At 36.7% G+C, this 14,893-nt stretch overlaps 3 protein-coding genes across 3 annotated transcripts; all 3 read right to left on the reverse strand.

The window, feature by feature from the left end:
- Positions 1–5,136: 5,136 nt before the first annotated feature.
- Positions 5,137–6,171, reverse strand: LOC130215016 (syncollin-like). Its single transcript, XM_056446907.1, has 2 exons — positions 6,167–6,171; positions 5,137–5,757 (listed from the first exon to the last, which is right to left on the reverse strand). Exons 1-2 carry the CDS (start codon positions 6,169–6,171, stop codon positions 5,307–5,309), a joined length of 456 nt encoding a protein of 151 aa, XP_056302882.1. The 3' UTR covers positions 5,137–5,306.
- Positions 6,172–6,669: 498 nt separating this feature from the next.
- LOC130214678 (syncollin-like) lies at positions 6,670–7,317 on the reverse strand (the record flags this gene model as incomplete). Its single annotated transcript, XM_056446472.1, has 1 exon — positions 6,670–7,317. A coding segment is annotated over one exon (474 nt), but the record flags the coding sequence as incomplete, so codon positions are not given.
- A 3,897-nt stretch (positions 7,318–11,214) lies between these two features.
- On the reverse strand, positions 11,215–12,081 carry LOC130214619 (syncollin-like). Its single transcript, XM_056446393.1, has one exon. The coding sequence runs from the start codon at positions 12,055–12,057 to the stop codon at positions 11,662–11,664; it is 396 nt and encodes a 131-aa protein (XP_056302368.1). The 5' UTR covers positions 12,058–12,081; the 3' UTR covers positions 11,215–11,661.
- Positions 12,082–14,893: the final 2,812 nt, after the last annotated feature.

Here is a 14,893-nt window from a genome sequence, read left to right on the forward strand (position 1 = left end):
ATTCATTTATTATGACTTTTAAAATATTATTTATTTAATCATTTATTTTTTTATTAGTTTTTTTATTTATTTATTCCTTCCTTCTCTCCTTTCTCCCTTCCTTCCTTCCTTTCTTCATTCATTCATCCATTCATTCATTTATTCTGACTTTTAAAATATTATTTATTTATTCATTTATTATTTTATTTAGTTTTTTTAATTAATTAATGAATTAGTTTATTTATTCATTCATTTATTCATTCATTCATTAATCCATTCATTCTTTTATTATGATTTAAAAATTCATTTATTATTTTTATTTCATTTATTTAATGGTTAAATTTAATTAAACTGTTTATTTATTTATTCATTCACTCATTATGACTTTTTTTTAATAATAAAAGTCATAATGAGTAATAATAATTTATTTATTTATTTATTAAATTATTAATTAATTTATTCATTCATTTATTATGACTTAAATATTAATTTGTTCATTTATTATTTCATTTATTTATTTATTTAGTTTAATTTAGTTTAGTTTAGCTTAGTTTATTTATTTGCAGAGCAGATTAACATGTCCCACTTTAGGACATTGAAGCTAAAGCTCAGTGGAGTGTTTCTGGTCTCTTTATTAGTATCTGGTGAGTGGCTGCTTGTTGAGCTTCACTGCAGGTGTTCAACGCTCTTCTCCAGGGCTTTAATGCCAAGCGCCTCATTAGCAGCTGTTTTCACACACCACTTATTGATCCACAACTATAGCACAGATGTGAAAAAATGATGCTAAATCCAGCCCTGAATTATACTGTATTGAAAATTCACTGAACAATGAGCTTCAGGATTTAAATATTTAATCACGGCACTGGAGGTTCATTCAAAGAGAGAAGGAAAAGGAAACTGCTTATTTCATGTTTGACATCTATTAATATGCAGCAATGTCACTCTTCCAATCTATAAAAATACATTGTTGTATGTCCGTTATGGCTTTGGTTTCGCCTAGATATTAAGATATATTCGTCAAGATATTTAGATCAGCATCAAACAACTGGTTGTAATAAAATGTTTGAGCACATTTCTAAAATGTATGAATGTCCTTAAAATGTTATTGATTTGTTTGAAAGTAAAAACTTTATAAAAACTACACTACCTGACAGAAGTCTTGTTGTCTGTCCAAGTTTTAGGAACAACAAGTGATGACTTGACTTCTAGTTGATCATTTGGTATCAGTAGTGCCTTATATGAAAGACAAAGGCCTCTATATTATGTTTATTTTACCAAAATAAAACAAGATCATGCCTTGATTTTTAATTATCTAATTAGGACAGTAAGGTCTGACTTTGCTTAGACAAAAGTCTTGTAATTTAACAGAAATATTGTACAGTATAAAATATAACATCATGGTGCAGTGGAAAAATAATCAATATTGTGTATGACTCCCATGAGCTTGGAGGACTGCATCTATACAATGACTCTGCAATGACTCAAATAACTTAATAAAGTCATCTGGAATGGCAAAGAAAGCATTCTTGCAGGAATCCCAGAGTTCATCAAGATTCTCTGGATTCATCTTCAATGCCTCCTCCTTCATCTTAGCCCAGACATGCTCAATAATGTTCATACCTGGTTACTTGGCTGGCCAATCGTTGAGCACCTTGACCTTCTTTGCTTTCAGAAACTGTGATATGGCGTATAAGACGGAGCACCATCATGCTGACAAATTTGCCCTCTCCTGTGGTTTGTAATTTAAAGGGCAGCACAAATGTCTTGATACCTCAAGCTGTTGATGTTGCCTTCCAATCTGCAGATCTCTCACACACCCTCATACTGAATATAAGCTCAAACCATGATTTTTCCTTCACCAATCTTGACTGATTTCTGTGAGAATCTTGCATCCATGGGGGTTCCAATAGGTCTTCTGCAGTATTTGTGATGATTGGGATGCAGTTTAACAGGTGATTCATAAGAAAAATCTACCTTCTGCCACTTTTCAAAATGATCAAGTTATTATTTGTTGCTCTTAAAACTGGGATTGACGACAAGACTTTTGTCAGGTAGTGTAGTTGTACATACCCTTAACTAATTTTGTAGACAAAACCTGACAAGTGTCTGAACAATGTTTAGAGCTGTTGAACTGTAAAACACAGGCACATGGCCACATCTTAAAGTCCACGTGTGGTAATCAGCCACATGACTTTCTGTCAATAAAAGAATCAAAATTTAGAACAGAAGTGGAGAAAGGGTGTATGTCTTGGATTTTTTTCTATATATATATTTTAAAAATAAATATACACACCCACTAACAAGAAACTGAATGAATTTTCTTCCAGTATCATAAAACATACATTTAGAGGTTTTAATAGTATTCTAATAATCTTGAACAGTAATGTTATTTGTACATCTATTTCTGATTAATATACATTTCTAAAGTATGTGAAAGTCCAGAAAATGTGATAGATTTTTTTAGAAATGCCTTGAACAGCCACTGGTGGAGAGGTTTGAGTGGCAGAAAAATACTAGAAGCTATGTTGTCAGGGATAAATGCACCTGGAAGACTCTCCCAAGGCAAAAAGGTCCCAGATGACAGGTCAGACTTTTCCTATAGAACCTGGATGGGCCAACCCTGAAGCAGCAATGTGGGAACATCTCAACCAGGCTAAAGCACCCAGCCTTTTTGGAGACCTGTGCTGGATGGTGCTCCAACTGGAAACTCAATCTGCTGGAGAACTTCAATACCCAGGTGGGAAACTACAGTGATACCTGGAATGGCATAATTTGGAGGAAAGACCTCCCTAATATGAATCTGATTGGTGTTTTGTTGTTGGATTTCTGTGCTGCACATAATTTGTCTATGACAAATACCATATTTGAGAGTAAGGTTGTCTATCAGTGCGCATGACCTATTGAGCTTTGTTAAACACCAGAGGCAGTTGATGGGTAAAGACAGGTCAAGCCTTCAGAATCAGAATCAGAAAGAGCTTTATTGCCAGGTATGTTCACACATACAAGGAATTTGTTTTTGTAACAGAGCTTCTACAGTGCAACAGAATTACAGAGACAGGACAAAAAACAGATAATAAATATATTTAAAAAAATACAAGTAAGTAGTGAATGCAAATATACAAACTGACAAGTGTATGTAGAGCTATATTTCTATATGCAACATTATATGTGCAGCTGTTATGTGCAAATTGGCATGTAAAGTGTGTTGTTAAATAAGTGTATATGTGTGTATAAAAGTGTATAGCAAGTAGTGATGTTGGTTTCGCAATTATTATCATCAAGTGTTCATGAGATGGATTGCCTGAGGGAAGAAACTGTTTCTGTGTCGGGCTGTTCTGGTGCGCAGTGCTCTGTAGCGTCGACCAGAAGGTAAAAGTTCAAAGATTCAGTGTGCTGGGTGTGAGGGGTCCAATGTGATTTTGGCAGCCCTTTTGCTCGCTCTGGATACGTACAGTTCTTGAAGAGTAGAAAGGGTTGTACCAGTGATTCGTTCAGCAGTCCAAACTATTCAACGAAGTCTTTGGAGATCGTATTTAGTAGCTGAGCTAAACCAGACAGTTATTGATGTGCAGATGCCTGATTCAATGATGGAGGTGTAGAACTGTTTCAGCAGCTCCTTTGGGAGGTTAAACTTCCTCAGCTGACGAAGAAAGTAGTAGTCAATGTGAGTGTCCCACTTCAGGTCCTGAGAGATGGTGGTGCCCAGGAACCTGAATGACTCCACTGCTGCCACAATGCTGTCCATGATGCTCAGTGGGGGGAGAGCAGGGGGGTTTCTCCTGAAGTCCACTATCATCTCCACTGTTTTGAGCGTGTTGAGCTCCAGGTTGTTGTGACTGCACCAGACAGCCAACTCCTTAACCTCCTGTCTGTAAGCAGACTCGTCACCGTCCTGAATGAGGCCGATAAGTGTGGTGTCGTTTGCAGACTTCAAGAGCTTCACAGAGGAGTCTTTTGATGTGCAGTCATTCGTGTACAGGGAGAAGAGCAGTGGGGAGAGGACACACCCCTGGGGGGCGCCAGTGCTGATTGTGTGGATACTGGATGAGAATTTTCCCAGCTTCACCAGCTGCTGCCTGTCCGTTAGGAAGCTGTTGATCCACTGACAGACAGAGGTGGGTACAGAGAGCTGAGTTAATTTGGGCAGGAGAAGTTTTGGGATGATAGTGTTAAACGCTGAGCTGAAGTCAACAAACAAGATCCTCACATAGGTCCCGGGTCTGTCTAGGTGTTGCAGAACATAATGCAGTCCCATATTTACTGCATCATCCACAGACCTGTTTGCTCTGTACGCAAACTGAAGAGAGTCCAGTGAGGGTTCAGTGATCTGGGAGTATGGGGTCAAAGAGGCTCTGTTAAGGGCTGTCCAATCTCTCTAAAAATTAAGCAAATGTTTGGTTCATGTTGCCAGCAACAAATCAGACTTGTTCCTTGTGCATGTTGGACTTCGACAAGGCTGCCCTCTGTCACTAGTTCTGTTCATTATTTTTATGGATAGAATTTCTAGGTGCAGCCTAGAGCTGATTAACTACTTACATTTAATCACATGGTACAATGCACTTATTGTGCACATGCTTGTTTTAACATTGTAACTACATTTTTTAAATGATCTGCATGTAATTAATTTATGTAATCGCATCTATAATAACACCTTAACCCACCCTGCTCATACCACAAAACCTGGCCCTAAACTTACCTGTATCCTAATTCAATAGCACCATAAGTGTTCTTCATTACAATCTAAACACAACAATTACATTGTGCTCATTTTTTGATGCATGTACCTAGTAGATAAAGGCCATTTATTTTAAAGTGAGATCACTTTCTGTTTAATTTTCAGGTCAGCTAAATGACACTTTTAGCGCTAGAGATCTAACACTTCTGATACTTCTGTCTGATACTTAAAGTTCCCTAGAAAGTTGTGCAGTATATCTGATTTGATATTTACATGTTCATAAAAGGTTTACTGAAATGAAGGCAGCGATTATGATGAACAAACTGAAATTAGGCATCACTTTAATATTACACTGATGTTGTTTTTTTGATTGATCCAACTTTAAAGGTTTACTTTTGAACCTTCACAGTCACTTGTGTTGCTTAAGTAATAAGATTCATTCAGTGCATTTAATGCAATAGAAAGAAATCATGCACCAGGTCTTAAATATTTCTGCATCATGGTCTTGCAAACGTGATGTTTAATTCATTTGCAGTCATTAAACACAAATACAGTGAGCTGAAATTATCATTGTATTTGACAAAGGGTTACAGCTGTTCTCTTGTATCACTGATGTTATACATTAATGTCTTTTGAGCCTCTGTCTTCAGGTCTAGCATGTGCAGTAGTATCCAGAGATGGCGTCATTCCAGTTTCCGAACAGGCCTCTCTTAAACTCCTTCAGGTGGTAGGCGGGCCCAGCAGAAAACTTTTTCTTGTCTCCCTTCTTCTTGGATTTGGACCACACCGTCAGCGAGCAGCCACGTCCCACCACCAGAGAAGAAATGCGATTCTCCCAGACCCATGGCATGATGGGGGTGTCTTCATCAGGATAGACATACAGAAAACTTCCAGTGCAGCTCTCGTCATAGTAGTAGCTGCTGTGCTCAAACAACTGGGCGCAGAGTTTGCTGCCATAGTCGTCTTTCAGCGTGGCTTGATCAGGACATGCTGCGTTGAGACCCTCGAGGCACAGAGCCACCAGGAGGAGAGCGATCAGACCCTTCATGTTTTCAGCTTGGTGAGTAAAAAGACATCTCTCAGCCTCACTTATATAGATAGACCTGTTGCATTCAAATGACGTGCGTGAGAAATGTCAGGTTGGCTAACAGACTCTCTGAAGGTCATTCTTTCTGTTAAAAAAGCTACTTCACACACAAACACACACTGTTGTTAAAAAAACATACAATTGTATTTAACATAGTGATCCACTTGATATATTACTTGTTTTTACCTGAAAACTGGACAAAAATGTGATATTTTTTTATTTTAATTAATTAGTTAATTGATTAATTAATTCATTTATTTGGTGGTACCACTTACATTTAAATTAATCACTTGGTACAGTGCACTTATTGTGCACATACTTGTTTTAACATTGTAATTATATTTCTTTAATTATCTCCATGTACCTACACCTGTAATTAATTTCTGTAATTGGATCTATAATTACACTGTTGACCCACTCCTTACACCATAACCCACACTTAAACATGCTCGTACCACAAAACCTGTCCCTAAACTTACCTGTATCCTAATTCAGTAGCATTATAAATGTTTTTTAATACAATATAAATACAAAAATTACATTGCGCTCATTTTTTTTATGCAAATACCTACAATAGTAGATAAAGGCCACTTAATTTAAAGTGGGATCACTTTCGTTTAATATTCAGGTCAGCTAAATGACACTTTTAGAGCTAGAGATTTTGTCTGACACTTAAAGCTCCCTAGAAAGTTGTGCGGTGTATTTGTTTTGATATTTACATGTTCATAAAAGGTTTACTAAAATAAAAGCAGCAATTATGATGAACAAACTGAAATTAGGCATCACTTTAATATTGCACTGATGTTGTTTTTTTGATTGATCCAACTTTAAAGGTTTACTTTTGAACCTTCACAGTCACTTGTGTTGCTTAAGTAATAAGATTTATTCAAAGCATTTAATGCAATAGAAAGAAATCATGCACCAGGTCTTAAAGATTTCTGCATCATGCTCATGCAAACGTGATGTTTAATTCATTTGCAGTCATTAAACACAAATACAGTGAGCTGAAATTATCATTGTATTTGGCAAACAAAGGGTTACAGCTGTTCTCTTGTATCACTGATGTTATACATTAATGTCTTTTGAGCCTCTGTCTTCAGGTCTAGCATGTGCAGTAGTATCCAGAGATGGCGTCATTCCAGTTTCCGAACAGGCCTCTCTTAAACTCCTTCAGGTGGTAGGCGGGCCCAGCAGAAAACTTCTTCTTGTCTCCCTCCTTCTTGGATTTGGACCACACCGTTAGTGAGCAGCCACGTCTCACCACTAGGGAGGAAATGCGGTCATCCCACACCTTAGGGATGATTGGGGTGTCTTCATCAGGATACGCGTTCAGAAAACTGCCAGTGCAGCTCTCGTCATAGTAGTAGCTGCTGTGCTCAAACATCTGGGCGCAGAGTTTGCTGCCATAGTCGTCTTGCAGCGTGGCTTGATCAGGACATGCTGCGTTGAGACCCTCGAGGCACAGAGCCACCAGGAGAAGAGCGATCAGACCCCTCATGTTTTCAGCTTGGTGAGTAAAGAGACATCTCTCAGCCTCACTTATATAGATAAAGCTTCTCCATTCAAATGACGTGTGTGAGAAATGTCAGGTTGTCCAACAGACTCTCTGAAGGTCATTTTCTGTTAAATGAAATATTTGGTCATTCCTAAAAATATGTATCTGAGCAAAAATATGGGTTTTTAATTAAACTGGTCATAACATGCATGTATATGAATTCAAACACAACATTCAAATGACTGGATGCTGTTTATAATTGAAAGTGCAGGTAATTTTATCTAATGTGGGCACATGGCCACCATGTCTAACTGGGCAAACAATTATGTAACAACTTGTGGAAATCAGGCATATGCAGTGACTTTCAGTCAATAAATAATCAAAATGTAGAACAGAAGTGGAAAAATGTGTCTCGGAAATTTTGGATTTTTTTTGTACTTTGGAAAAAAACACAGGCACATCAGACACAGGGGCAGATGTGGCCTAATGGTTAGGCCACATGACCTTCAGAGGTGCCTGTTGGACAAACTGAGCAGAGTTTTCTGCCATAGTCATCTTTTAGTGTGGATTGTTTAGAACATTCTGCATTGAACGAAGCACAGAGCCACCAGGAAAAGAGCGATCGGACTGAAATTGTGTTTTGTAAAAGGTTTTTACTCGAAAACAGGACAATGTATTTGTGTTATACCCAGTGGTGTAAAGTAACTAATTACAAATACTTAAATTACCGTAATTGAGAAGTTTTTCTCAGGAATTGTCATTTACTAAGTAGTTTTATAAATGTGTACTATTACTTTCCTTAAGTACATTTTTAATGCTGTATATCGGTACATTACTCCACTACTTTCCTTCAACCTGCAGTCACTACTCTATTTTTCTTGTCTATGGAGATTAGAAAAATCAGTCCTGTGATTCCTGGCCAATCAAATCGCACATATTACGTAAATTGCATCATGATAAACTACCTCAAGACATGGGCACTTTATAATTACAGCAAACTGTTTGGAAGCATTAAAAGTGTCCGGGAAGATGTCCAAAATCTTTACATGCATTGACCCAGAGACTGTTTAGATGCATGTCACTGATGACGAACGTTTACTGTATGATGACCGAAATGGCCTTAAACACCCAGCAGGCACAAGACGTCAACATGGTGTCAGACTGACGTTGTACCCCAGTGTTGTGGGGACGTTGCATTTTGAAAATGAAAATCGGGTTGGCATCAGATCTCATCATCAGGCCAATGTCAATGCACTCTGGGCCAAAATACCAGGGCTGATTTTTTTGTCCCAGTCCAGCCAAAAAGTCCAGCCTAAAACCAACCAAATATTAACGTGTATTGATGTTACAGCTTGACGTTGTGTGAATATTATCACTATGACGTCTATTAGACGTTGGATTTTAGTTGCCATACCTGATGAATAAATGTCAGTATTCAACGTCAATAAGATGTTGGCTCGACGATAGATTTTGGTCACTTTCTATCAACCTAAAATAGACCAAATAACACCGTCATTTGATGTCATTATTGAACATCAAAATAACGTTGTCCTTAGATGCTGGCTAGACATTGAATTTTGATCACCTGACATCACAACCTAAATCTAATCTAATATTAATGTCTTATGCAGTGGCGGAGCTAGAATTTTTTACATGGGGTGGCCAGGGGGTAGCCACTGCTATTTCAGGGGGTCCACACACACAAACAAAATGAAAGTGTTTAGTAAACCAAAATCTATTTCATTACCAACATATAATTCAAACTACTCAATTTGTTGTGAGTTAATAAGTAATGACAGGATTAGATTTTTTTGGTAGAACATTCCTGAAGCTCAGCTTAAATTCTAACATTGGTTAAAACGTTATTGCCTAGTAGATGCTCTGGCCTGGAGTAGATGCTCTGGCCTGGTGGACCTGAAGTCTGACCACACTGACTCTGACTAGTCTCAGGTATGGAGCTGTAGGTATGGAAAATATTCACTATCATACCTGCACATTAAAATCAGCAACCGGTCTAAAAAACATTTTTTCTGAAGAAAGTATATGAGCTGGCTATTCCATTTCAAATAACAGCTAGCCTAACATTAGTTCCCCATATTAGCAAAACATTTGAGCATCATAAATGAAGTATAATAACTTACATACATGCAGGGCTGGACTGGGACCAAAAAATCGGGCCTGGTATTTTGGGCTAGAGCGGCCCACTACATACAATCAAAATGCTTCCCTTCTGTGCACTTCCTTGAATATGTTTACCAACTCCTATTCTATAAAAGCACAGAAGCCATATATAGGAAATAATGAGAGTTGACAAATTAAAAACTTTAAAAAATGTAATTTATTATTAAAATAATATTAGAATCCACACTGGAAGTCCATCTTGTGTGTTTTGTGGGAGCCTATATTAAATAATGAACAACAAAAACTGCCTGTTGATGCACACGTACAGTTAATGTGGATTAACAAAATAAAGTTAAATAATAACATAGCTTAAAGACTGTATATAGTCAATCAAATGAACTTAAACGATTAAAAAATGCCACAAATATTTGTTTGGGCCGTAACTACAAAACTAAATGTAAAAAAATATTAGTTTTGTTTGTTGCACACTAGTTTTATCATGTATAAATATCATTATGATGACCATACTGTATAAATATTATTGTAACTATATAGGCCTACATCATGCTGACGATCAAAAACAAAGTGTCATGATATCTCATGCGATTCTATTCTGACCGAGTGCACCTTAAAAGACATGAATGACACTCCTCATAGAGCTTGAGAAGCATACAGTTCTGTAGGATCTATATAATTTGTAGAATAAAGAGTTGCAGGTTAAGGAAATGGCATAGGGGAAAGGTAAAAAAAAAGTGTATTTATATAGACAGATGGGTAACTAGATGAATAGACAGGGTTATGTTCTGTGCAAACGCCTGCAGTGCGCTGCTTCTGCTCTCCATACGCGCACGTGTCGCATGGGCTGGTGTGTCCGAAAAAAAAACATCTTACTTTTAGAGCGTCACAGATCACAGCATCGTCAATTTTATTAGGCAGAACAAAAAAATGACAGGCTGCTAAGCGTTTTATGAGCCGACCAGATCATAAGAAGATGATCAGCCCGGTCCAAAAAGTACGTCGGCCCAGCTGGAAACTGCCCGCTCTGCCAGATGGCCAGTCCACCCCTGCATACATGTAATGTGCATGTAATATTAGCACAGGTGAAGTATAGCGTTAACTGTCTAAAGAGCGAATTGATCTCTCTAATCTTATTAAGTTAATGATGTCGTCGGTGCCTCGTTAACTCACGCAGCGGATAATAAACGTTTCTCGCAAACACACCTTATAATAAACTATAAAACGTATATTTCAAATATTATTTTATGATTATTCGTCTTACTTGAAACCATGCTCTTGTCTTCTGCTCGTCATTGATTTGAAAATAGTTTGAGCGTGGCCGGCACAATTCAAAAACGTCTTTAGACAAATGAGATGTCAGTCAGCATCAGGAACCGCCAGCAGCAAATAAAATTTTGGGTTGGCACCACCCAGGGTGGCCAATCGGATGTCAGGGGTGTCCAGTGCCACTACGGACACCCCTCTGGCTCCGCCACTGGTCTTATGACGTTGTGTGCCTTCTGGGCAATAACTAGATGCACTACAGAATGTTACGTTTACACACATCCACAAATTACATGTAAGCGCATCAGAATACTCACCACTCTTGAGTACTTTTGAAAGGTCTACTTTTTACTCATACTTTGAGTAATATTTACAACAGATACTTTTACTCTACTTGAACTACATTGTTGGGTAAGTAATGGTACTTTTTCTTGAGTATGATTTTTTTAGTTCTCTTTCCACCACGTACCTTGTTTATAGTATAAATAATATAGTAAACAGTGGGAATTTTGTGGTTTTGTATGTCTTTTTCTGTTTAACTTTCAAGTCAAATAATGAGACTCTTAGATGCGGAGATTTTAATTTACATTTTCACTTACGCTTTATTAAAATGAAAGCAGGAATCAGAATGAATAAAACTGAAGACACCACAAAACATCCTTTCTAAGGTCAATGTATTGTTGTGTAATGTGCATGACCCTGTCAAATAAATACATTCGAACTCAGATATTTCACTGCAATGATGTTTTTTATCCATCTTAAAAGGTTCCCTTTTAAAACTTGCTAATCACGTGTGACCATGTTGCTTCAGTGAATTTATTGCAATTAAAAGGAATCATGCACCAGGTCTTGAATATTTCTGCTTCACATTCTTGCAATATGTGATGTTTTAATCATTTGCAGTCATTAAACAGAAATAAGGTAAGCCAAATTTATAATTGTATCTGAAAACAAAGGGTTACAACTGTTCTCCTGTGTCACTGATGTTATATATTAATGTCTTTTGAGCCTCTGTCTTCAGGTCTAGCATGTGCAGTAGTATCCACAGATGTCATCATTCCAGTTTCCAAACAGGCCTCTCTTAAACTCCTTCAGGTGGTAGACAACACCAGCAGGAAACTTCTTTTTGTCTCCCTTTTTCTTGGATTTGGACCACACCGTCAGCGAGCAGCCGCGTCTCACCACCAAAGAAGATACACGATTCTCCCAGGTCTTTGGCATGATGGGGATGTCTTCATCAGGATACACGTTCAGAAAACTGCCAGTGCAGCTCTTGTCATAGTAGTAGCTGCTGTGCTCAAACATCTGGGCGCAGAGTTTGCTACCATGGTCGTCTTTCAGAGTGGCTTGATCAGGACATGCTGCATTGAGACCCTCAAGGCACAGAGCCACCAGGAGAAGAGCAATCAGACCCTTCATGTTTTCAGTGTGGTGTGTAAAACAACATCTCTCAGCCTTACCTATATAGATAGAGCTTCTACACATAGATGACGTTTGTGAGAAACGTCAGGTTGTCCAGCAGGCTCTCTGAAGGTCATTTTCTGTTAAATAAGCTACTTCACACACTGTTAAAAACGGCAAATTATGTGTTTATTATATTAAAATGTTAGATAAGTATTAAATATGTACAAGTAAATATATTTATGTAATATATCTATCTATCTATAAATTCTAAATATCTTTGGCAATTTCTTACAAATATATCCGATCAAAATACTTTTTCCAGTACCTTCTTATTAAATTGTACACATTATTCAAATGACTGCATCTTTTTGTATGCTCTGTTTATAATTGTAAATGCAGGTAATTTAAACTAACACACAGGCACATGGCCACATGTCTTCAGAGGCAGACTCTTATGTAACAACTTGTGGAAACCAGCCATATGACTAACTTTCATTCAATAAATAGAACAGAAGTGGGGAAAAGTGCATGCCCTTACAAAAAAAACCCGCAGGAATCCTGCAGGAATATTGTGCAGATTTCCTACAGGATTTTCAGCTCTTTTCCTGTAGGAATACCTGCAGGAAATTTATGCAGGGATTATTCCTGCAGGAATTACAATCGGGTCTATTAAAATATACAGTTCCAGCAGGATTATCGTGCAGGACAGATATGAAGTTAGAGAAATTTCACAATGAAACAATGTATTTTCACAATTTTTAATTAAAATTGTAATTAAAAAAAAAGAGAAAAAAAGAAATAAGTAGACCAAAGCAGAATCCAATTCACAGCAGGCTGCGTTTACTCCATTTCCCTAAAAAAAGTAAAGAAAGTAAGTGGTATAGTTGGTGTAGGGCAGAATGCAGTCTGTACAGTATAAAAAGCATTACAGCTATGAATCCCCATAAACAACCAATGGACCCTTTTCACAAAACTGTTATGTGTTTAATGGTCATCAGCATCCTAAATACCTTAAAGTTTTTAATATTTAGATTTTTTAAATGTATGTACATTTATATGTATTTATGTATAATATAATCTTTGCGTCAAATTACAAAAAACAAATGATCGCTTATAAAATTGCTACCAACAGCAAGTGACAGAATTTCTTTCTTTCATTCCAATTACAACAAATAACTCCTGCAAGTCCTGCAGGAATTATAAAATCCTGCAGGATTTGTCACTTGCTTGGATTCATTGTAAAACCTGTAGGAAATTCCTGCACATATCGTCAATGTGTCCTACAGGATTTTATAATTCCTGCAGGACAGCAGCTTTTCTGCAGGGAAAAAAATTAAATCCTTTAGAATTCCTGTAAAAAGTACTGCATGATTCTAAAACCTGTAGGAATTGCCTGCACATATTGTCATTTTGTCCTGCAGGATTTCATAATTCCTACAGGATACCAGCAGGTTCCTGCAGAAAAAATGAAAATCCTGCAGGAGTTCTGTAGGCTATTTTTGTAAGGGTGTCTTAGAACTTTTGGATTTTTGTTATAGTTTGAAAAAATAACAGACACACTTACTAACAGGGAACTTAGTTATGAATTAAGGTACTTCCAGTAACATTAATAGAACATTTGTTCAGAAATGAAGCAAAGGAAAACTACGGGCACAACATAATCAAAACATATGGTGAACATGACAATAACTGACTAAATGATTATACAATATTTTATTATATTTTATATTTTATTAACAGTAACATTCACATAACAAAGCAAAACGCTTAAATTCCAATACCAAAATTTTAGATGAATATCTGAGAGAAATAAAATGTATGCTAAAACACTATTTGAACATTGTTGGCCATTTAATGTGTTTGATGTTCAAATATTTAGTTTTATGAGATCAGCATATCTGAAGTTATTTGACCACTGCTTGATATTAATGCTGACGCACACATTATCAGTCGCATTGCTGCTTGGGTGTTTGTTTCAGCAGATTATGATATACAGTTGATGATAGTTAATTATGTAAAAGGAGAACATCATGTGCAGGCTTTGATTTTAATGAATTATTTTATTTCCATAATGAAAATTTCCTGATGCTTTACTCACCCCTTAGCCATCTACGATGTTAATTTATTTCATTCTTCGATTGAAATTAAGGTTTTTGAGGAAAACATGCAGTATGTCTCTCCATAAACTGGCCTACAGTATGGTGTTCAGTAGTTTGAACGTTTCTGTTTTAATCAAAAGTCCCTTTGAGGCAGCTTCCAAGGGCTCTTACCTAGTTAAACAGTCATTTTCTTTAAAAAATGTAATAAGCAATTCCATCAAAAGATTTTACTGACACAAGCTCCGTGATGCAAGTTTTTGTGGTTAAAAAGATTGTACATTATTATTTTAAGAAAACGAGTTTGTTGCACTGTTATTCATTCTTATTATTAAACTACACCTGACAAAAGTTGTCGCCTATCCAAGTTTTAGGAACAACAAATAATAACTTGACTTCTAGTTGATCATTTTGTATCAGAAGTGGCTTATATGAAAGGCAAAGGCCTCTATATTATGCTTATTTTACCTAAATGAAATATGATCATGCCTTGATTTTTAATTATCTAATTAGGACAGTAAAGTTTGACTTTGCTTAGACAAACGTCTTGTCACTTTGTACAGTATAGAATATAAAGTCATGGTGCAGTGGAAAAAGAATTAGTACTGTGTATGACTCCCATGAGCTTTGAAGACTGCATCCATACATCTCTGCAATGGCTTAAATAACTTATTAATTAAGTCATCTGGAATGACAAAGAAAGTGTTCTTGCAGGACTCCTAGAGTTCATCAAGATTCTTTAGATTTATCTTCAA

Source organism: Danio aesculapii, chromosome 21, assembly GCF_903798145.1.
Source record: "Danio aesculapii chromosome 21, fDanAes4.1, whole genome shotgun sequence".
Lineage (NCBI taxonomy): Eukaryota > Metazoa > Chordata > Actinopteri > Cypriniformes > Danionidae > Danio > Danio aesculapii.